We start from the raw sequence: 25,767 nt of genomic DNA on the forward strand, positions 1-25,767 counted from the left end.
CTGTGGGGAGTCAACTGTAATAGAGATCCTTGATAAAGGGCAGAAATCCTTCAGAGCCATGGGCACAGCAGAGAAAGATGTAAAAGATGAATCACGCCAATAAAGAAGAGAGACCAGATATGGCAAAACTGACGTAGTTTGTTAAAATATCCAATAACGCCATCTAGTTACACGGAAATATATTGAGAGAGAACTGGGTGGGAGACTGGACTGTAAACTTGATAATTCGATTGACTTAAAATATTTAAATGTTTGCCTTGATGTAATTATGGCAGTCTAAATCAGTAATACATAGTTATATGTAATGTATTTGTTTATTGAGTAAATGGATGATAAGAAAGAAAGTTGTACATCGATATGTTATGCATAAAGCAATGTCTTGAAATAAGTTGCTATTTTCATAGTCTTTTTGAAATATATGTACGTGCATTGCTCTTTTGATTTATGGATTTATCAATTGCTGCTTTGAAATTAATACATTACATGTGAAGTTTTGCAAAATTTTTATCCATATACAAATCCCTAAACAGTCGCTTGCATTTCTTAATTTTGAAGAAAGTCAGTTTTGAAAAAAACTGATCCTCAGGTCTTTGAGGAATATGCCCACATTAGGGTGTATTGCAGCCTATATTTGGAAAAGCTTCAGTAATAATGACTATGTAGCACGAGAGAGATTTCTCAAAAATATAATGGCAGCTCTTAATTACGCTGTATGATTCTAATGTTTTTTCCCCATTCTGACCGACCGAATTATTGACATCACAGGGAGAGGAACATTTTTTTAAACACGTTTTTTACATGTACTGATGGAGAATTTACTGACTAGGTATCATTACCTCGATACCAAAACAGTGAAAATTAAGCAACAGTTTACATTTCCATACTTGCCACCCCTAGAAAGCCCATACTGTTACCACTGCCTGTTACAGTTCCGTGCACGCGAAGTCAGCATGCAAAAACCTTACGTTTTAATTAATTCTCACAAGAACGTACTTCAAACTGCTATCATTGTAATGTAGTATTTATTGCCGTGATAACATCAACAAACCAAGTTTCAGGAATATTTTTCACTTCAGTCATGACACTGCTCCGAAGTAAGCAACACACTAACTTGCACTATGAATAATATTAAGGAGAAGAAAGCTGATAAGCAAAACGTAAATAACTAGAGGTATATCTTTGTTACCAGTGGGTTATAAAATATTTTTTTCAACAATACTACTAAACAAGGTAGAAGCAACACTTGATAGCCATCTGGGATAATATCAGACTGGATTTAGAAAGGGTAAATCTTGCTCTCAACAAATTTTCAACATAAAATCAGTAATTCGTCACAGACTTACAAACTCTGAAGATATGGTTGTAACATTTATAGATTTTAAAAAGGCATTCGAGTTGGTTGATAGGGAAACACTAGATAAAGTAATCAGAGACTTTGGCATCAAATCTAAATTAGCAAACCTTATTCGTGAAACGCTCACAGACACGAAATCAAAAGTAGAGTTTCGGGGTGAACTATCGAAGGCATTCAACATAAAAACAGGTGTAAGGCAAGGTGATGGCCTGTCTCCACTCCTCCTTAATTGCGTACTAGAGAAAATAGTGAGAATGGAAACAAAAACTAAAAGAACAGAAGCTGTCACCAATCAGACTGGGAACTAAAAACAAAGATACTGAAACCCACTGTTTAGCACTTGCGGATGATTTTGCCATTCTTTCCGAAAACCCAACAAATGCTGGAATACAAATCAATCTCTTAGAAGAAATAGCCAACAAAGCAGGTTTAAGAATATCTGTAGAAAAAACAAAATTTTTGACAAATATAAAAAATGCTCCGGAATCCCTAGCAACAGATACTGCCCAGATAAAAAAGGGTAAATAAATTTAAATATTTGGGAGATATTATCCAAGAAAATGGCTCAGAAAAATTCGGTGTAGAAAGAAGAATACATGAAATGGAGAGAGCTTAGGAAATAACAAGGAATGTCTACAACAAAAGGTATCTGTCTAAAAATTTGTAGATACAGCACTACAACACAGTAGTAAAACCAGAATGTCTTAATGCAAGTGAATGTTTAGGCATGGACATTTAGAAACAATGAAGAAGTTTATCGCAACATAGAAAGCATAAATTAAACACTAGGAAAGAGGCGACTGCTATTTTTTGGACACTTCTACAGAATGAACAGCAACAGGTTAACCAAACAGATTTTTAAATATCTTTGGCACTAGAAGCCAATAATAGCCTGGATCAAGAAGTTAGGAAAGAAACAACATCAATGAAACAGATGCAACAGAAAGAGAGATTTTCAAGAGGAAAGTGTTAAAAATGAAATGATTCCAAGGCAGGGGGGAGTAGAAGACAGGGTCAAAATGGTCCGAGGAGAGAAAAATGATACATAGTGAAAAGATGAAAGAATATTGGAGAAAAAAGAAAGAACAACAAGGAAGAAAGCACTGAAATTTCTGTGTGGTCCTTAGATGACCCGCAAGATGATGATGAAGAAGAAGAAGAAAGCAGTCTAAATGTTCAATACTTATCAAGGAACATGTACTCCAAAATATTTATAAAACAGTGATTGTAGAAGAAATTAAAGTGATGTTAAAAATTCTAACACACAAATTGCACTTGCTGTCAGACAATGAAAAGTGGACATGACAATTCAACTTCCAGCTAACAAAAAACTCCCAAGTCCAGTGAGCGCACTGGAGGAGATCATAACTGAGCAACAAACATAAAATTACTGAGTCCATTCAGTCAATTAAGAGTTGAAATTTCTTGGAGTCTTTCAGAATTTACCATGATCTCTCTAACTTGTTTAGGCAAAATGAATTTTCCTCGTAAGCCCAGGTTATCGAGACAAATCACCACCTATCCTTATGAATTTTCCATTTTCAAATGGATATTGTTAAATATATTTGTGCTCTGAATCAACGACCCAGCAGGACACCTAAAAACACACTACCTATGGTAATGTTTGTCTCAGTTAGAGGAGAACCATGATTCAAGGTTTATGTTACAAAAATATTACACAGTTTGAATCATTCAGCTTTTAATACAGAATGCGTGGCATAATAAAATATAATCAAGAGGCCAGACTTTTGAAGGAGGTGTGTCTAATGCAACAGCTTATAGGAATGTCAAATTAACGTTTTTGCATATTTAAATATTCCTGAAAAAATTTGAAACCTGTTTTTCCAACATCTCACTACTTCATTAAGAACAAAATGTCTTACCTGTATTTCTGACACCCAGTCACAATGCCAGTATGATTTTTCATGCCACTTGACAAAGAATTCCCTGAAACGAGGTGGTTTTCGCTGTCCTTTGCTACTTGATGGTTCATCAGACTGCTTTTCATCTCCATCTTTGCCTTTGACCTCTGACCAACGCCACGTTAATATCTTTGACACTTTACCAGGAAGTGGTTTGCACTGCAAGTAAAGCAGAATGATCATTGTACTAGATATGAAACAAGGTAGAACACAGGAGATATAAGACAACCAGATATAGCAACAAGAACTGAATAAATAATCCATTTTTGGGCTTACAGGGACCAGGAAAGGCAGCATAATGGAGCTTGACCCTGTGGGAAAATTACCTGTTGCTTTATTGTTATAATACATACAACAATGCAGACTAAATACTGCCAACTTTGTCAATATATTAAATTTAGACATCACTGGCACTCTGCTATCTTGGTTGCATACAACTGCCATAAACGAGTCTACTCAATCTTCTCAACTTAACGTCTCCTCCCTCTACCCTCCTACTAGTAACAGAATGTCAACAGACAACCTATGTCTTTATTGATTTAACACGGTACACTACTACTCCCTAACACATAGAAGGGCAGTTACCAATGGCTCCTGAAGCCTTACAAAGTTAGACTATACTGGCCACAACTATCTACGATGATGCTGATGGGATCTGACATTCAATGACTCACTGGTAACTGCATCAGAAATATATGGCAGTCAGTCAACACACACCTTGCAGCATCATACGAACACTACCAACTAATGTGGCCTTTCGTTACATTAGAATTGGTATGAGAATGTTCCATGTGTGCATGATGTGGCAGACATGATCAGTTTGTCATGTAACAAAACAGTGATGAAAGTTCAAGTTTCTGATGGAGCTAAATCCAGGGTGGAGATCATTCTGCTAAACCATGGTACCCCAATGAATACAATAATGTACCAAGGAAAATTCCTTAATTTAGTTCAATATCATATCAATCAACACTAAATGTATCATTACATGATGACTGCTTACTAACAATTTGACATAGTGATGCTTTAATAAAACACGGATGGACACTGTTGAAAAGCGAAGAACTTGCAACACCAGACTGCCAGCCAGTGAATCAGTAACTTTTAAACCAGTGTAGCAGTGCACATTACTGAAATGCTGCAATTTAGGGTCTACAGCACATGCTTAAGACGTCCTCTCACAGGACAGAAAAATGCACACGAACAAGGAGCTGGCGACACCAAAGTGTGGAATTCCGCATTCCACTACACTGCGGAACATGGAATAAAGAACCTGGCATGGCATATTTTTGTCTCCTGGAGAGCAACATGGCAAATGACATGTTTTAGGTCGCAAGCAGCACAGAGGAGCCCCAATATTGTACAGCATTAAACATTTTCTTTCTCACAGAGTACATGGTATGAATATAAATTGTTTCAAAGCATCAGGAAATTGACGATCTCTGAAAAACATGTTGTTTTAGCTATGATTTGTTATAATAAAACAACAGGAAACTACTTTTAAGTACATGAAGGCTTCCTGTAGTTCATGTTTTTAGTGTTATAACATGTGTGCTACGAAAGTATACTGTTTCAATGCTAAGGTACAGCTTGCATGTCAGATATCAAATAATGGCATCTGGAGATTGTGTATACCATATACAAAGGCCCAGACGCTATGTCGAATTTGTAGCGAAGTTGGTAGTGTTATGAGCTCTGAGTAGGAAAGCTCAATGGAGCGGGTCCATGTCCACCTGCTCTCAAATATTTTTTTTCCCCTTCATATCTGTTTTCTAAAAGATTCTAGGTCTTTCTTATTCATTATCATCTTGAAAGTCGATGTTATTTATTATAAATAATGAATTTGCTGCAAAGGCCAACGACTGTCCAGAGATCTTAACATGACTGCCAGTCTATGTCAAAGTAAACCCAAGTTACACACAGGAAGTTTTTGTTGTTATGAAACTTTCTGTACAATACATATACTTATCTCCGAGTTTATGGACTCACTCATGTTTGTATTCTGCCAGTGAAAATCTTTTTAAGTGAAGGTGAGTTGCTTCAAAAAAACTTGTCTCTCACATCCAAATGAAATTACGAAATGAATCTTGATCTCAAAATTATGTGATGAAGTACATTCTTTCAGTGTGATGACTGTCAATGCTACATAGAGAATATAGATATTATGTAAGTGCGGACTGATGTTAGACACACTACCTTAACTATATTCAATTTAAAACCCAAAATGGGATAAAAATTCAACTCTGTTAACAATAACTTCTACCGGTACGTAGCTCAACTCTGTGTACACCATTATGTGGTATTTCTCTACAAGTAATTCACTATTCAAGCCACTGATGAATCCAAAAATCTGCTTTGTGGTTTTCTCTACTCTCCAACAGAGTTAACATAGCTATTTTACGCACATCCATTCTCATAAAGAAAACTGTGTGGTCTTTGGGCCAGATAAAGCCCACAATGGATGCAGGAGAGAGCAAAGCACATTAACCAGGTCATCCCATGTGCCGACAGCAATGCCTCAAGTTAGATCAGATGCCTCTCCATGTCAATATTAGCTGTCTTACCCAATGAAGGACAGTTTCAGGGCAACGCTCCAGAGTCTCTACAAATACCGGCAACTTTCTTTTGAATGTTTCCTTCTCTTTACTTTTATAGCTGCTCTGACTAATTTTTTTCTCCTGTACTGTTGTAGTTGGCACACTGATTATCCAGGATGTCATCCTATTCATCGAACTAGCTTGTGCCTTATACCTATGAAGTGTTTCCCGAAAGATTCACCACCCAACACAATCATTAAGGCATAATACTGATTAATTTCATACTTAATATTTCAACTAATCAATAAAACACTACACAGCTGCAGACTCTTCTGTAATATTAAACTTACTGAGCAACGTGGACACTTCCAATCTCCGTCAGGGATGTCCTTAAGTGGTGGATTTAAACAAAACGTGTGATATGCTGAAGGACAAGAGTCACAGCACAAAAGCTCGCCACCATCTTTGCAAACTCTGTAACATTTTAACAGTTATTTCAGTCATCCATGAACAACAATGTTAGAAAGAATAATAATTACAGTGACAATCAATAACTGAACAAAAAATAACAACTGACATGGCTGCTTCTATACAATAGCAGTTGTGTAATATTTATGCTGGACTGGTAAATATTACATATCCAATACACGTTTGGTAGTTTGTATTGTATTCTCCTTAGTACTATTGACATATGGTACTATAATGTACTAGTAGTTAATTAACAGTAAGCAATGGTCATACTATCAGATATGCTCCAAAATAGATGTTAATATAAAATGAAACATGGTATGTGAATAACTGCAATTCTTCATAACAGAAAGGCTTGGCAGACTCATTTGTTACAACAAGAAACCCCACGTAACAACACTTAAAACATCAGATCACTGTGTCATTCATTGTTAAAAACATTTGGATCCACAACAAAACTTTACCTCATGTAGAATCCAGGATGAAAAGTAACAATATTATGAGAAAGAAAGTTGCCACTTACCATGTAGCGGAGATGCTGAGTCGCAGACAGGCACAACAGAGGCCCTAGGGCCCAATTAAAGCTTTTGGCCATTGGTCTTTGGCGACAATAGACACACATATGCCCCCCCCCCCCCCCCCCCACCACACACCACTCACATTGGTGACCTCCCTCACTCTAAAAACAGGAAAATTTCTTAAAGCATACTGACAATGGGCCTTAAAACAGGGGTGCCAGTCATAAAGAGAACCAGTAAAAGTGTTATAAAAGTCTTAACAAAAGAAGGTATGAAATCAAATTTGACCTGACATACCCTTTTGGTTCGGAAATGAAGGTACATTACAAGAAGTGTGGGACGTGACCTCCCTCTACCTGTACACGCAGTTCAACACAATGCTGGATATTCGTGAATGCTACTGCCTGGGTATTGGGCACAACAGCCTGGATTTAAAGGTGAATGTCCTCACGTAATTCATTGATGGTACATAGTTTGTTCTTGTCACTTGATCTTTGAGGTGACTTCACAGAAAAGAAGTCAGCAGTGGTGAAGTGAGGGGAGGTGAGCTTGGAGGGACCACAAACATCTGAAAATCACTTTGTCAGTAAAACATGTTTCCACCACAGCCATGCTCACTTTAGACACATGGCTTGTTGCCCTATCTTGCTGGTACCAGACAACTGTCAGTTTCATATCATTCAACTGGCTCTTCCACCGAATATCAAAATATTGTCAGAATCAAACAGCAGTGGAAGAAGCAAGTCACACGGAAGACCACAAACAGTAAGCCATATAACATTGTTTAACTTCAGTAACTTGGAACTACCAAGCTGAAACAACTAAATTGGCGAGGTTCTCAAATTAGAATCAAAACAAATTTTCACTCTTACCTGCAAAACTCCATGTGCTCATCATCATCCTGTTCCTGAACCCCTTCCCCCTCACAATGTGGGCATGACCATTTGCCTTCTGGAGTCTCTTCTAACTCTGGATCAAGACAGACAAGATGATATGCTCGAGGACACGTATCACAGAGTATTATTTCACCACCTTGCTGGCACACTTCACAGTAGTCCTGGTGATCAGTCTGGAAGAGAGCAATAAAATTCTTAGTAATGATCGTCCTCCCCCCTCCCCCTATGGCTTCCAGTTTAGTACTTTTTACACTCGGATATTTACAATTTTAAGCATGCAGCCTTCTTCAAAGTAAAATTGTGTAATTGTTTTAGTAGCCCTGTTTCACGTGCATTGCAGGTGTGTTTATGTTTACATATGATTTGCAATTCAAAAAAAGCATGCTGAGAAGGGAGGGGGCAGGGAGGGACAGGGACATGCGGGGTGACGCGCTGGGGAGGAGTGGGAAGGGCGAAGGAAATTTGTCATAAGATGCAGTGAATAATTTCTTACATCAAACAGTCCAACTTTAAGTGCATTGATATGTAAAGTACACACTATACTTTTATTTGGAAATGAGTTAGGCGAAAAAGAGTGAAGTAAAATAGGATAGGACTTTTAAATGCGAAGGGAAGAGAAATACATGATTGGAATTGGAGGGAGTAGAGGGGAAGAAGCAGGAAGGAAAATGCAATGAACAAAGGAGCAGCAAAAAGTTACCTTAGAAGCTATGGCCTTATCAACAATACTAGTATAGGTCAATTATCATAACACAAAAACTGGCAATGCAACCTTTTGGAAGATAGTAAACAGTGATGCCAATTAACTTCTTTGCTGCTACAGACATGCTTTCTGCAATTTTTGCTGAAGGCGACCTTTGATATAGCTGTACTGCTCACCAAATGCTGGTCTTGTGCCGAGAGATGGCATTTTGGCAGATAGAGAATACTTATCAACTGAGGTTTTGAAAACTATCAGGGTAAAAAAAATTGATTCTTGCACAACTTAGTCATAGATCTTCGCTTGACAAAGAACTCAATTTCTTTTTGTTATTTGTCATACTACTGCGCTGAATCAAATTAAGTAAAACATGGCATTCAATTTTAAAGAGCTCGCAGAGGTAGAAACGCACTGCATAAACTTTTTGTATGGTTGATTTTAGCTTATATCCCAGGAGATGAAATGTGCACAAGAAATCAAAATTCTACTTTAAAATTGACAGCAGAACAGTATCTAATTTCTTTCACAAATTACTGGATTCAGTATCTGACAGAGTCACACTTGATGCATCCATTCACATCCTTCTGCACTGCGAATCATGTGGTCATAAATAATGTACGTATGCTGATTTATAAATACTCTGAACTTTTTTATTTGCTGAGACACGGAAGTAATGTGTACATAGCAGTGAGAGGTCGGCGACAAATAGGAAAACCCAAGTGGCATATGCATACACATCAACAGCACCTGAGGAAATGGTGCAGCAGGGCGTGTATACACATCCACACAATGAATGGATGGGTTATGGCAGTACTTTCAATCAATTTTGATTACTCATTTCATCAGTTATATTAATCTTCCTTTCTCACACTTATCTACCCTCCCCTACCACTACCAGTCATGGATCAAGCTGTGTTCTTTCTTGACAGAAACAAATTAACTTTGGAACATATCTGTACACTCCTGCAACTACTTACTATCAAAACTTTTGCACAAGTTATTTTTTTGTCAGTAGGCACCTGTGTGAATTAGCTGTCCCTTTTCCTTAAGAATATCTAAAAAACATATGATATGAATGTCAGAACATTCATTTTTTTTCCTCCAATGAAGGACTCCATTACATTTCACTCAAAATGTACTTGTTTTTACTATAATAGCTGATAAGAACTACTTATAACAGAACTGTTTTTTTTTAATTTTTTGCTATAAAATCTGATAAACCTCATACACGTTACTGTTAAACAATTCACAACTGCTTTTCTTACACTATATGCTATTTAATATTCCCTGCACAAGCATTGCTGGATCATATGCAACCCTTTACTGAGAGCTACAGCTTCAGTCGATGAAAGCACACAAAATACACTGTACACAGAATATATCCACATGCTAGGAAATACATGCTACCTTTATCAACACAGTCTTTCTGTATCAGTCACCACTGCAAAGGCAACAAGAACTTAAGTGCTTGATGAGCAATTTAAAATGCCCTAACTCAATCTTTTTCTCATTCTCTCCCATTGTCATTAAACATTACATTTACACTGAGCACATCAGACAGATTGTTCTGACCGTATCTCTTCTTTAATGTCATCCACTAAGTCTACTCAAATTGCTCAAACTTCAAATTTTTGTCTAATTCTGTAACACACTGAATCTGTTAAGACATTTAAGGGGCCAACCAATATACAAAACGTGATATTTACAGGCACTGCCCACTTTACACTTAGATATTTTACTGCGCCTTTTGCATAAATTTCTGCAGTGGTAACATGTTACACAACAATAACCTGACTGTCACTACTAAGTACTGGTAGACCTCCACAAAAACTATTAGTAACAGTAATATTGTTAGTTGACAATTTAAATATATACGCACAACAATGTTGTAAACATATTTGGAACAGTGAGAACACCGATGACCACACTGTTTATGTAATTACATTTTCCTTTAGCACCATGTGCAAATTTTTACTTCAAGAAAGAAGTAAAAATTGAATATTAGGTGCATAAACATATTATGTACGTCTTACAATTCATAATACAGCTTCATAGTGTTGGTTGAGGTGTTGGTATTGGTGGTGGTAAGGACAGACTCCCATTCAGTGTAGAAAGAATTTACTATTTGGTCCAGGAAATAAACGTTCCAACAATCTTGTCCACATTTATTAGTCACATCTCTACACACAAATAACTGTGAGCAACAGAGTATGGTAATTTTTATCTACTTCTTTTTCATCACCACAGATTTCTCAAGACAAAATTCGATGGGCTCTCAATTGTATTTTTCTCTTAAGGTAGCCTATTCACATCATTATACGTTCTCTCATTTTCAATGCCATCTAAATGCTCTTATGTCTTTCCTATAGCATTTCTTTTATCGAGATATAGGTTATCTTTAGTGGTATCATAAAATGTCTGATCATGCTGCTGCTTCTCCTGAGAGTACTTCTAATTCTCCTGGGAGTACTTCTAAGAATCCCTCCAGGGTTGCCAGAAGTTTCCCGAAGTGAAATTCCCCAACTTCCAGACAGTTTTAGCATCTTTTCCTGACGAAGTTTGAGGTCTGAAGGCTAAGTAAAGAGGAAAGTCAACAAAAAGATGTAAGGACTTCTGTATTTCTCAACTTGTTTTTAACTGTAATTTTGAATGAGCAGCAAGTTATTGTCTCCTTTGCAAGATTTATAATCTGAAAGCTAAGTACACAGGTACGTTATGTAAATAAAAAACCATTTTTAGTCAAAGGATTTCAGTGTTTATTAATGAGTCAACTGCAACTTTGAATTATCAGCATGTTTTTTCCTGCACAAACTTTATGAACTTTCCAGGCGTGATAATGATTCAGATCAGACAAACATGAAATGAATAAATTGTACAAAATAATATTAAAATTTCAGAAATATGAACAGCAGCTCTGAAATGCATATAGTGACATTTTCTCTGATAAATAATACTCGGTGTATTGTCAAACAATATATAATAAAATTAAACAATGGAAACCACTCAAAAACTCCTATGTGAGAAAATTGATCTCTTCATTAATTCCACTCAGTTCAGTGGCCCTATTTGCCAGTATCCATGGCTTCTTGGCCTTCAGTTCGTCATTGTGCTGGACATTGGAGCTCTTCTGCTCAGCTCGCTTGGCTGCTTCGTCTATTTCATGTCATGGGACAACAGAAAATCGCACCTGCCATGAAGACCAGAAGATTGCAGTGCCCTAAATAACTTCAGGAGTGGACAAGTGAGGACTGGGCTAAGGTATGTGCAACGATATGGTAAATTATGTGGGTCTGATCTCTAAAGTTAGGAGTTTTAGCTTGAAACTATGATGCTTTATTGATACTGAAAAAATGCACATTTGAATTTTGGGACTGTTGAGGTCTCCTATGCTACTATTCCCAACTTTTCTAACTTGCAAGTTTGTACACATGCTTCAGGTATGCGTCAGTGTTGAATCTATATTAACTGTGATGGAAGAAAACAGCCAATATGTTCGTCGCAGACCTGGAGAACAATTCAAAGCTGAGTGTGTGCAACAATGTGTGAAGCATTCAACTTCCGTTACTGTCTGGAGTGTGATGTCTGTGAAAGGTCCTGGCAGGTTACATATTGTCAAAGAGGCAATGAGGCAAGAACAATATAAAGAAATCTTTGAAAAGGAACTTTTTCCCCCAAATAAACGAGTGGTTTCCTAATAAAGATGCCATTTTTATGCACGATAAGGCACCTTGCCACAAAGCCAAAAGTGTTTCCAAGCACTTGGAAAAAAAGCAACTGAAAGTGTTGGTCAGGGAATAGCCCTGATATGAACCCAATTGAAAATTTGTGGGCTATTGTGAAACATAGGATAAGGAAATTTACAATAACCAACAAACAAGATCTCATGGAGAAACTAGAGGAAATCTGGCACCATGACAATGATACTAAAATGTCACGTGAAAAGTTAATAAAAACTATGCCAAACAGGATAAAGATGTTGATTAAGAACAAAGGCATGCATAGAAAGTATTGAATGTACAAATATAATCTGTATGTGGATGTGTGTGATAAATGTAAAGTTTTAGAAAAAATGTCTTTAGTAAGTTGAACAAGCTGTACATCAGATTAATTACTATGGACATTACATCAGCAAGAATAGAAGACGAAGTATTATACAGGAAAGGTGCCACGAGGCTACACAGTGGAATTCCCTCAAAAAGGGTGTGATCTGCACTGAACAAAGCCTAAAACAAGATGTTTTAGCTGGCAGCACATTACCTTTGAAGTACTTCACCACCACAATCAAATGAACCCAGCCTGTGGGCATGCTGGAGAGGCTAGATCTAATGGGTGGAGCCTGCACATTAGTGAGTAACGATGGGCCCGATCCATCAGACATACCTACGGAACTGGCCCACTGCAGAAATCCACCCGTGTTTGGCTAGCTACTCACACTCATGGTCACAAGTTACTGACACTGTGTTGATGAACAGAGACCATGGTGATCAAGCCATGCAAATCCTCTCGAGATCTGAACAGACCACTCCTCACGCCTACTGTTGTCATCGTCAGCAGCTGCTCAGCTAGTGGCAAGCAGCTCATCCGTTGCATCAGAAACGAGACTTTCTAGTCCCCCCCCCCCCCCCCCCCCCGTTTCTTCCTGGATTTCTCAGATATGTTTGAAATTCCCTACTTCCAGAAAATGTGGCAATCCTGCCCCATTCCCAATTTTTAATGCATCTGTTGTCAATTATCCCCAAAATACCTTCAGCTTCCCCAACACCATTTCATCTTAAAAACATTCAGTATTACTTCACATCTCTGTTTGTTTCTTGTCAAATAACTTGTTTCATCTTGGCTATTTCAGTTTTAATGTGTTCTGTACTTCTGAATTACGTAGTACATCATCTGCGTGTAAGTTATCTGTGAAATGAATAATTTTTTAACATGTATTGTAGCTTTAACTCAATTTATGTTGATTTTTGAGAAGTACCTCAAGGTACATATAACACGAAGTGTGATCAAGAAGTTAACAGGAAATTTGTAATTTCATGGGCTTTATACATTCGATTTTTAAAATTTCTTTTATCTTGTTGGTAAACACGTTTCTGATGATGTTTGCATTTTCAGCTGTTTTGAGTATTTACTGTTGACAGTCAAAAAGGTTAGAGACGTTTTTGAGGTCTCAGCAAATTTTTCCTTTTGAAGAAGATAGATCAAAGAATTTGCATTAAGCTTTGTTTGAAAAATGGAATAAAGGGCAGCATCACCTTCTAAATGTTGCCAGTGTTTTTTGGTGAATTTACTATGAGCAAGACTAGTGTAAACATTTCAAAGAGGGTCGAGAAGATGTTGAAGACATGACACCCTGGACACCTTAGCACATCAATTACTGAGGACAGTGTGGAAGAAGAAAAGTAAATGGTTCTGGAAAATCGCTGGAACACCAACAGAGAGCTCATTTATGAGGTCGGCATATCCTTTGGCTCATGCCAACAATTTGTTCCAGTGTTTTAAGTTGGACAACGTGTGAAGGTTCTCCTCACTGTTTTCTTTGATTACAATAGGATACCTGTATCAATAAGTTTGTGCCTTATGGTCGGACGGTCAATAAGGAAGTCATGCACAGTTCGCAAAAAGCAGTCAAAAGAAATGACCAGAACTGTGGCAAAACCACTCACAGCAATTGCATCATGATAATGCTCCCTCTCACACCTCAATGCTTGTTCGTGAGTTTTTGTTCACAAACACAACTGCTATCTTCCCTCAACCACTGTATTCGCCAGACATAACCCTGTGACTTCTTTCTATTACCGAGGCAGGATAGAACGACACTGAAGAGCTGAAGAAACTGGTACACCTGTCCAATATCGCGTAGGGCACCTGCGAACATGCAGAAGTGCCACAGCATGACGTGGCATGGACTTGACTAATGTCTGACATAGTGCTGGAGGGAACTGACACCATGAATCCGTAAGAGTACGAGGGGATGGAGATCTCTCCTGAACAGCATGTTGCAAAGCATCCTAGTGTGATGGATCTGGGAGATGTGTTATTTTCTACCGGATCTGTCGATACCAAATCTAATGAAGGAGATTGTAAATGATTTTTGTCAGTATATTTTTTGTGAATCGTAATTTGCCTTATTTTATGCTAATTTGTTTATATGTTCGAGAGTGACAGCATATTGATTAATATTAGTGGATGTGACGAAGAATATCAAAGAGACTGGTTACAAGTGGAAGATTGTGGGTTGCGTGAAATGTCTTTGATGCTGGAGTCGTCTTTGACTGTAGTCAGTCAGCAGTGAGCTCTTGGTGTGTGACGGTGGAACAATGTACAGGTCCCCGTTATAATAATTTGCAAGAGACCAGCAAAAATGAGTTATTCTACGACTTTTTTATATAAACATCAAGAAGGAAGCACATTCGGAAAAATGGTATTTGAAGCGCCAAAAATGAGGAAAACGCATTGAACCAGGAGATTTCTGCAGCCGACGAAACAGCATTATGGAATCATACTTTCACTAGGTGACTGAAGTCAACAAAAAAAAGATCAAATATCATCTTATAAACATTTCACGGAAAAGTGAGTACTGTCACGAAATACGCTAAATTCAAATATATAAAAATAGTGAGCATATTTCACCAGGTATGCTCAATCATGTTCATGTCTGGGGAATTTGGTGGCCAGCGGAAGTGTTTAAACTCAGAAGTGTGTTCCTGGAGAAACTTTGTAGCAATTCTGGATGTGTGGGGTGTCGCATTGTCCTGCTGGAATTTTCCAAGTCCATAATGGACATGAATGAATAAATGGGTGGGTGCAGGTAATCAGACAGGACGCTTACGTACGTGTCACCTGTCAGTCATATCTATGTGTATCAATGGTCCCATTATCTCTCCAACTGCACATGCCTGCCATTGTAGTGTGTCCACCAGCTTGAACAGTCTCCTGCTGACATGCAGGGTCCATGAATTCATGAGGCTGTCTCCATAGCCGTACATGTCCATCCGCGTGACAGAATTTAAAACGAGACTCATCCAACAAGGCGACATGTTTCCTGTCACCAGCAGTCCAAAGTCGGTGTTGACGGGTCCAGGCAAGGCGTAAAGCTTTGTGTCATGTAGTCATCCAGGTACGTGAGTGGGCCTGCGGCTCCGAAAGACCATATTGATGTTGTTTCTTTGAATGGTTTGCACGCTGACACTTCATGGCCCAGCATTGAAATCTGCAGCAAGTTGCAGAAGGCTGACACTTCTGTCATGTTGAGCGATTCCTTTCAGTCGTCCTTTGTCCCACTCTTGCAGGATCTTTTTCTGGCTGCAGCGATGTGTGTGATTTGATGTTTTACCAAATTCCTGACAGTCATGTACACTCGTGAAATGGTCATACAGGAAAAATTCCCAATTCACTGCTATTTTGGAGATGCTGTCTACCATCACTTGGACGCCGACATACCACCACTTTCAAACTCACTCAAATCTTGATAGGCTGCCATTGTAGCAGCAGTAACCAATCTAATAACTGTACCAGACACTTGTCTTGTATAGGCGTTGCCAACCGTAGCGTAGTATTCTGCCTGTTTACAGATCTCTGTATTTGAATACATTTGCCCATACCAGTTCCTTTGGTGTTTCAGTGTATACCACCACTGATGTGATAAAAACAGTATCACTAAAGAGCTGAACACCAAAACAAAAAATGAGTTCCAGAAGTGTTTCCAATATTGGAAAAAGTGTTGGCACAAGTGTATTACGCATAATCGCACAATCCGTATCGGTTCAGGCAGTTTTTTTTTTTTAAATAATTTATGGAAACAATTTTTTTTCAAAAATGACAATCCAGAAATGTTAGATTTTTTTCTGTTGATTAGTACCATGTAGTACTATATTGTAAAGGAGAGATTCCACTTTTAAGTTGGACAGGTGTTATTTTTTTAAAAAATCATTTTTTTAACTTATGTGTTTTCACTGAAGTTGTTTCTTACTAATTTCTTTGTTACAATGTTAATTTCTATTGCCTTCATTGCAGTTATTTCTTTTCACTTTGTTGTAGTTTCTTGTCAGTTTCTTTGTCGTCGTCGTTCATTGCATGTACACTACTTGCCATTAAAATTGCAACACCAAGAAGAAATGCACATGATAAACGGGTATTCATTGGACGAATATATTATACTAGAACTGGCATGTGATTACATTTACAAGCAATTTGGGTGCATAGATCCTGAGAAATCAGTACCCAGAACAACCACCTCTGGCCGTAATAACGACCTTGATATGCCTGAGCATTGCGTCAAACAGAGCTTGGATGGCGTGTACAAGTACAGCTGCCCATGCAGCTTCAACATGATACCACAGTTCATCGGCCACCATTGACCAGACGTTTTCAATTGGTGAGAGATCTGGAGAATGTACTGGCCAGGGCAGCAGTCGAACATGTTCTGTATCCAGAAAAGCCCGTACAGGACCTACAACATGTGGTTGTGCATTATCCTGCTGAAATGTAGGGTTTCGCAGGGATCAAATGAAGGGTAGAGCCACGGGTCGTAACACATCTGAAGTGTAACGTCCACTGCTCAAAGTGCCGTCAATGCGAACAAGAGGTGACCGAGACGTGTAACCAATGGCACCCCATACCATCACGCCGGGTGATACGCCAGTATGGCGATGACAAGTACACACTTCCAATATGCGTTCACCGCAATGTCGCCAAAAATGGATGCGACCATCATGATGCTATAAACCAAACCTGGATTCATCTGAAAAAATGACGTTTTGCCACTCATGCACCCAGGTTCGTCGTTGAGTATACCATCGCAGGCGCTCCTGTCTGTGATGCAGCATCAAGGGTAACCGCAGCCATGGTCTCCGAGCTGATAAGTCCACGCTGCTGCAAATGTCTTAGAACTCTTCATGCAGATGGTTGTGGTCTTGCAAACGTCCCCATCTGTTGACTCGGGGACAAAGACGTGGCTGCACGATCCGTTACAGCCATCCGGATAAGATGCCTGTCATACCGACTGCAAGTGATACGAGGCCGTTGGGATCCAGCACGACGTTCCATATTACCCTCCTGAACCCACCGATTCCATATTCTGCTAACAGTCATTGGATCTCGACCAACGCGAGCGGCAATGTCGCGATACGATAAACCGCAATCGCGATAGGCTACAATCCGACCATTATCAAAGTCGGAAACATGATGGTACGCACCTCTCCTCCTTACATGGGGAATCACAACAACGTTTCACCAGGCAATGCCGGTCAACTGCTGTTTGTGTATGAGAAATATGTTGGAAACTTTCCTCATATCAGCACATTGTAGGTGTCGCTACTGGCGCCAACCTTGGGTGAATGCTCTGAAAAGCTAATCATTTGCATATCACAGCATCTTCTTCCTGTCAGTTAAATTTTGTGACTGTAACACGTCATCTTCGTGGTGTAGCAATTTTAATGGCCAGTAGTGTATCTGTATTTTAGTTGTTCAGTGGTAATTTGTTCACTGAAGAGGCTTCTAAGAAATCTAAGACCGTCCAGTGAGTTCTGTGTTTTCATGAGGAATATGCCGGTTAACACAGTTGCAGTGTGTTTTGTGAAAATGACTGTTTGAAATGTCTTCTGACTGAGCCACAGGAGAGTGAAGTGTGCTGACTATTTGCATATCCATAAAAGAGTGATATGTAAGACAAACAAAAAAACAAACTCTGTTGAGGTTGAGGAATGGTCCTCCGAATGACTATCTGAACAAGATGAAGCCTCCCATGGTGCAGATGATTCAGATTTTGCATCAATAGAGGAAGAATTAAATATACCCTTTATCAGTCAACAACAGAGACAGGTTTTAGTCCTGTTAAGAAACCGTGGTCAGTGAAGTCGAGTCATAAGCTCTATGCATCAAGAAAGAGCATAGAAATTACTAAAGCTATGGATGAATACACTACAGCAAAATTAACCACACTCTTCAAAGTACAAATTCCATCTTCAGAAGAAAATGGACCAGAGCACTCTTGCACCTCTTGCCAGGAATTTTTCAAATACTGTGCATCGTACAGTGAAAGGGTGCAACTTTTAACTATTATTCTAAGAGACATTTTCAAAGAAAACAATTCTGAACCACGTTCCATCTGTATCAAAGCAAATGGTAGACAAATCAAGAAATGTGATGTCTGTAAAAGACCAGATCCCTATTACGGTCATTCTGTAGAAGCAGCCCAAGTTCGAATAGTGCACTCATTTTACCTAGGATGTAAATGGGACTGCTCTTGTCAGAGTGCCAAAATAAACAGATAAAAAAAGTTTTCCATCACCCTGGTTCCCAGAGCTCCTGAAGATAGACGTTGACTGGATATTGTATCACAGACACAGTCCCTTTGACTGTTCAGAGATGTCACTAAACTCGCCCAAAGATGTAAATAACCCTGCATGAGCAGCGCCTATTAGACGGAGCGGGTCCGGCAGCCAATCAGTTCCAGTCATTCCACCAGGAAGGAGGTACATGGCTCGTGTTGTCTGTAGTTCAACCACGCCTAGACGGTCAATACCGCAGTTCAAACGTGTCCACACTGCTACTTTGTGCCAGGAAGAACTCTCAACGAGGGAAGTGTCCAGGCATCTCTGAGTGAACCAAAGCGATGTTGTTTGGACATGGAGGAGATACAGAGAGTTAGGAACTGTCGATGACATGCCTCGCTCAGGCAGCCCGAGGGCTACTACTGCAGTGGATGATCGCCATCTATGGATTGTGGCTCAGAGGAACCCTGACAGCAATGCCACCATGCTGAATAATGCTTTTCGTGCAGCCACAGGACATAGTGTTACAGCTCAAACTGTGCACAATAGGCTGCATGATGCACAACTTCCTCCCGCCATCCATGGCGAGGTCCATTTTTGCAACCACAACAGCATGCAGCCCAGTACAGATGGGCCCAACAACATGCCGAATGGAGCACTCAGGATTGGCATCATGTTTTACGTGTTTGGAGGCAAACCGGTCCGTCTGAATGCCTTTGACACACTGTCCAGCGAGTACAGCTAGGTGGAGGTTCTCTGCCGTTTTGGGGTGGCATTATGTGGGGGCCAACATACACTGCTGCTAGTCATGGAAGGTGCTGTAACGGCTGTACAATACATGAATGCCATCCTCCGACTGATTGAACATGCCTGCGATAGATTGAAAAGGACTGTTTCTGGACAAAATGACCCACCAACCATTCTGAGGGATCTACACCGAATCGCCATTGAGGAGTGGGGCAATCTGCACCAACAGTGCCTCGATGTGGATAGTACCCCATGACAAATACAGGCATGCATCAATTCAAGAAAATGTGCTACTGGGTATTAGAGGTACCGGTGCGTCCAGCAATATGGACCACCACCTCTGGTCTTGGTCTTGCTGTATGTTGGTACAACATGCAATGTGTGGTTTTCATGAGCAACGAAAAGGGCGGAAATGATATTTATGTTGATCTTTATTCCAATTTCCTGTACAGGTTCCTGAACTCTCGGAACTGAGGTGATGCAAAACTTTTTTTTATGTGTGTAGAAGACACTATAACTGTAACAGTTGAAGGTCAGAAAGTTGTGAAAGTAGAGAGGTACATAACTTAGTATTAAAGAAGCTTTTGCAATTTGTAAGAGCAACTATATAGCTTCACATATTCGAAGATCAAAATTGTATGCACTACAACTTAAGTAGTTAGTTCCACACCCACCTAGAGTTGTCTGTTTATGCGTGTGCTGTGCAAATTTTGAACTTTGTGTGGTAACTTTGAAGAACTTACTGGAGCAAGTAACATATGACACCTTGCTTGGGCGTGTGAAGTCATTAGTAGTCTGTGACGGAAAGTGAGAGACTTGTTTCTTTCAAGAATGTGGTGACTGCCCTGGAAAGGGAGGACCATCTTTACAGACACTTGGCCTGGAAGACGTAGCAGATAACTCTACAGAAATTACATGTGTGACATGGGAGGAAAATGAACAAATTAAGAAAACAGTTACCTTTGACGGTTTCATTGATGAACTTGGTAAATGGTCAGTGATAGTAGTAACACACCAGCATCTGAAGAAATTTCAGCAACAACACATTGCAGAAGTGAAAGGGCGTGTACAGGCTGAAGAACTATGTTCAGTGCTTCACTGTGATTTTGCTGACAACTGGTCTGTAATGCTCCCATAAGAAGCACAAGTGTATCATAGGAGTAATGACCAGGTTTCACATTTTACAACAGTGACATATTTTCAAAACAAGACCACAAGTGTTGCAGTTATAAGTGATGACACGGGACGTAACTCAGCACATGCTTTGCTGGCAATCCATAAAATTTTCTTCAACAGCAAACAAGGGTAGAGAAGATTATCATTTTTTCTGTGGTGCTCCTACTCATTTTAAAAATCATTACCAGCTGTTAGAATTCAGTAAGTCGCTTGTGCCAACTGACAGGGTATACAGTGCCACTGGTCACGGGAAGGGGCCTTTGATGGTGTAGGAGACCTGCTGAAGCACCATGCTACGAAACTATCTTTCCAGACCAAATACAGCTGTGGTTCAGAATGCTGAGGATTTTACGAGACTCGTGAAATCTTACACATCCACAGCACTCATTCTTTTGTCCAAAGAAAAAAATCGAAGAATTCGCTGAGAAAAAAGTAAGAATGGTCCAAACAAACTACTCCTGTGAAAGGAATTCGAAAGACACATTTCTGGACTCAAAGTGATGGGCCAACTCATATTGCACGCACTTTAGAGAGCAGGAAAGAAGAAATTTCGTTTGTTCAGCGAACACCTTAGAAACAGAGGATAATATTCACATTCACAACCAGAGAAAGGGGATGTTTGTGGCGCGTGTGTATGACTGTGACTGGTGGATTGCAGAGATTATCGACACCAGTTGCTAGTTAAACGAAATTGTAGTGAACTTTATGCTACCACATGGACCAGCTGCTGGATATAGGTTTCCAGCTGAAGGACAGCAACAATGCTATCAGTGTTTATTTCCTGTTCACAATGTTTTGAAGACAAAGTGCTCCAGTCCCTATTGGTTCAATAGGAAGGCATCACACTGTATCAAACGAAGATACTGATGCAGTTGAACACATTTTTAGTTTATTGACTGGCTAATTTCAATACAAAAAAATAGTGTACAGAAATTGTATTAATTGATACCATTTAAGCCTTTGGACCTTTCACATACATTTTGGAACCACTTCAAATACTTGGAAAATGAGTCTGTTACTCATCTTTCAAAACTAAAATTGTGTTATGCTAGGTTTTGATTTTTATGAGCCTGGTATGTAATAATGTGGTAATAAAACAGATTTAATGTACAGTAAAAATTTCAATTGTGTATAAAACCTGGAAGCTCTCCTTCTCCGGGAATTTAGAACTATATGGTACTAATCTACAGAATAAAAAAGAAAAAAATTATCAAACTGTTCCAGAGATACAGCATTTTGAATTTTTTTTACAAAATTCACATCTTCAAAAACATATGCTAATTCAATAACATCCAAGATTAATGAAGGTAAGATTTTTTTCCTGTTGTTGTTGTTGTTGTGGTCTTCAGTCCTGAGACTGGTTTGATGCAGCTCTCCATGCTACTCCATGCAACCTGCTTCATCTCCCAGTACCTACTGCAACCTACATCCTTCTGAATCTGTTTGGTGTATTCATCTCTTGGTCTCCCTCTACGATTTTTACCTTCCAAGCTGCTCTCCAATATTAAATTGGTGACCCCTTGATGCCTCGAAATATGCCCTACCAACCGATCCCTTTTTCTAGCCAAGTTGTGCCACAAATTTCTCTTCTCCCCAATACTATTCAATACTATTCAATACCTCCTCATTAGTTATGTGACCTACCCATCTAACCTTCAGCATTCTTCTGCAGTACCAGATTTCGAAAGCTTCTATTATCTTCTTGTCCAGACTATTTATTGTCCACGTTTCACTGCCATACATGGCTACACTCCATACAAATATTTTCAGAAACGACTTCTTGACACATAAAGCTATACTTGATGTCAACAAATTTCTCTTCTTCAGAAACGCTTTCCTTGCCATTGCCAGTCTACATTTTATATCCTCTCTACTTCGACCATCATCAGTTATTTTGCTCCCCAAATAGCAAAACTCATTTACTACTTTAAGTGTCTCATTTCCTAATCCAATTCCCGCAGCATCACCTGTTTTAATTCGACTACATTCCATTATCCTAGTTTTGCTTTTGTTGATGTTCATCTTGTATCTTCCTTTCAAGACACTTTCCATTCCGTTCAGCTGCTCTTCCACGTCCTTTGCTGTCTCTGACAGAATTACAATGTCATCGGCGAACCTCAAAGTTTTTATTTCTTCTCCATGGATTTTAATTCCTACTCGGAATTTTTCTTTTGTTTCCTTCACTGCTTGCTCAATATACAGATTGAATAACATCGGGGAGAGGCTACAACCCTGTCTCACTCCCTTCCCAACCACTGCTTCCCTTTCATGCCCCTTGACTCTTATAACTGCCATTTGGTTTCTGTACAGTTTGTAAATAGCCTTTCGCTCCCTGTATTTTACCCCTGCCACCTTCAGAATTTGAAAGAGAGTATTTCAGTCAACATTGTCAAAAGCTTTCTCTAAGTCTACAAATGCTAGAAACGTAGGTTTGCCTTTCCTTAATCTATTTTCCAAGATACGTCGTAGGGTCAGTATTGCCTCACGTGTTCCAACATTTCTACGGAATCAAAGCTGATCTTCCCCAAGGTCAGCTTCTACCAGTTTTTTCATTCGTCTGTATAGAATTTGTGTTAGTATTTTACAACTGTGGCTTAACAAACTGGTAGTTTGATAATTTTCACATCTGTCAACACCTGCTTTCTTTGGGATTGGAATTATTATATTCTTCTTTAAGTCTGGGGGTATTTCGCCTGTATCATACATTTCGCTCACCAGATGGTACAGTTTTGTCAGGACTGGCTCTCCCAACGCTGTCAGTAGTACTAATGGAATGTTGCTACTCCCAGGGCCTTGTTTCGACTTAGGTCTTTCAGTTCTCTGTCAAACTTTTCACACAGTATCATATCTCCTATTTCATCTTCATCTACATTCTCTTCCATTTCTATAATATTGTCCTCAAGAACAATGCCCTTGTATAGACCCTCTATATACTCCTTCCACCTTTCTGCTTTCTGTTCTTTGCTTAGAACTGGGTTGCCATCTAAGCTCTTGATATTCAAGCAAGTGGTTCTCTTTTCTCCAAAGGTCTCTTTAATTTTCCTGTAGGCAGCATCTATCTTACCCCTAGTGATATACGCCTCTACATCCTTACATTTGTCCTCTAGCCATCCCTGCTTAGCCATTTTGCACTTCCTGTCAATCTCATTTTTGAGACGTTTGTATTCCTTTTTGCCTGCCTGCTTCATTTACAGCATTTTTATATTTTCTCCTTTCATCAATTAAATTCAACATCTCTTCTGTTACCCAAGGATTTCTATTAGCTCTCATCTTTTTACCTACTTGATCCTCTACTACCTTCACAATTTCGTCTCTCAAAGCAACCCATTCTTCTTCTACTGTATTTCTTTCCCCCATTCTTGTCAATTGTTCCCTAATGCTCTCCCTGAAGCTCTCTACAACCTCTGGTTCTTTCAGTTTATCCAGGTCTCATCTCCTTAAATTCCCAGCATTTTGCAGTTTCTTCAGTTTTAACCTACAGTTCACAACCAATAGATTGCGCTCAGAGACTACATCTGCCCCTGGAAATGTCTTACCATTATATAATCTATCTGATACCTTCTAGTATCTCCAGGCTTCTTCCATGTATACAACCTTCTTCCATGATTCTTGAACCAAGTTATGCTCTGTGCAAATTTCTACCAGACGGCTTCCTCTTTCACTTCTTCCAGCCAATCCATATTCACCTACTACGTTTCCTTCTCTCCCTCTTTGTACTATCGAATTCGAGTCACCGATGACTTAAATTTTCGTCTCCCTTCACCATCTGAATAATTTCTTTTATCTCATCATACATTTCATCAATCTCTTCATCATCTGCAGAGCTAGTTGGCATACAAACTTGTACAACTGTAGTAAGCGTGGGCTTTGTATCTATCTTGGCCACAATAATGCATTCACTATGCTGTTTGTAGTAGCTTACCTGCATTCCTATTTTCCTATTCATTATTAAACCTACTTCTGCATTACCCCCATCTGATTTTGTATTTATAACCCTGTATTCACCTGACCAAAAGTCTTGTTCCTCCTGCCACTAATTCCGACTATATCTAACTTTAACCTATCCATTTAAATTTTCTAAGCTACCTGCCCGATTAAGGGATCTGACATTCCACACTCCAATCCGCAGAACGGTAGTTTTCTTTTTCCTGATAACAATGTCCTCCTGAGTAGTCCCCACTCGGAGATCCGAATGGGGGACTACTTTACCTCCGGAATATTTTACCCAAGAGGACGCCATCATCATTTAACCATACAGTATAGCTGCATGCCCTCGGAAAAAAATTATGGTTGTAGTTTCCCCTTGCTTTCAGCCGTTGGTTGGTTGGTTGAGGTTTAAGTGACCAAACAGCAAGGTCATCAGTCCCTTGTTTCAAATATGCTCCATTCCGCTAATGGGACATCTCAGGAAAGTCAGAACAATAAAACGGAAAAAGGTAAAAACGTAAAAGGGCAGTCATGTTGTTATTGGTAAAAACAAAATGAGAAGTCGGCAAGAGAACGAACCCAACGCTATGCTGAAGCAGCGTAGGCAAGACCACCTGTGACTTAAAAGGTGCAACCGCTAGAATGTAGAAATACGTATCGGAAAAGGAGACTAACCAGTCCTTAGAGAGACCATCCGGGAATCGTCAGCCAACATCAAAGGTAAAGTGTGGGGGAGTCTATACTTAGCACGCAGAGCCAAAAGAAGAGGGCATTCAACCAAAATGTGGGCTACTGACTGAAAGGCTCCACAACCACAAAGTGGGGGTGGCTCATCACGCAAAAGAAAACCATGGGTCAGCCTGGTAAGGCCAATGCGGAGACGACACAGTGTGGTAGAGTCCTTTCGGGAGAGGTGAAAGGAAGAACACCACGGGCCTGGTGTCACCGTAATCGCACGAAGTTTATTAGGCAGGGGAGTAGCCTCCCAAGAATTGGCCCATGACTGTGCGAAGTGGGATTTGATGTGAAGCCGTAAATCCGCTGCAGGAGGGGTTACCGAAAACGGGGGGGTAAGTGACTGCTCCCCCAGCCAAATGATCAGCGAGCTCATTACCCAGGATACCCACATGGCCAGGGACCCAAAGTAAGTCAATGGAACAAGCAGCACGGCGAATATCAGCGAGATGGTCATGGATGGCAGAGACCAAGGGATGGCGCGAAAAACACCGGTCAATAGCAAGAAGGCCACTCATT

At 39.6% G+C, this 25,767-nt stretch overlaps 1 protein-coding gene across 4 annotated transcripts in view; it reads right to left on the reverse strand.

Annotated features, from left to right (window-relative positions):
• The window catches only part of LOC124607291 (chromodomain-helicase-DNA-binding protein Mi-2 homolog), a 164,418-nt gene that overhangs the window by 90,396 nt on the left and 48,255 nt on the right, over positions 1-25,767 (reverse strand). For all 4 annotated transcript variants that reach the window (XR_006978802.1, XR_006978803.1, XR_006978801.1 and 1 more), the window contains exons 9-11: positions 7,672-7,868; positions 6,164-6,287; positions 3,238-3,435 (exon numbers count right to left, since the gene is read on the reverse strand). Coding sequence is in view for 1 of the 4 variants with exons in the window: in XM_047139578.1 (XP_046995534.1) it covers positions 3,238-3,435; positions 6,164-6,287; positions 7,672-7,868 (519 nt within the window). In the remaining 3 variants the exon portion in view is untranslated. The remainder of the gene's footprint in view (positions 1-3,237; positions 3,436-6,163; positions 6,288-7,671; positions 7,869-25,767) is intronic.

The sequence above is a fragment of the Schistocerca americana genome, chromosome 3 (genome assembly GCF_021461395.2).
Source record: "Schistocerca americana isolate TAMUIC-IGC-003095 chromosome 3, iqSchAmer2.1, whole genome shotgun sequence".
Lineage (NCBI taxonomy): Eukaryota > Metazoa > Arthropoda > Insecta > Orthoptera > Acrididae > Schistocerca > Schistocerca americana.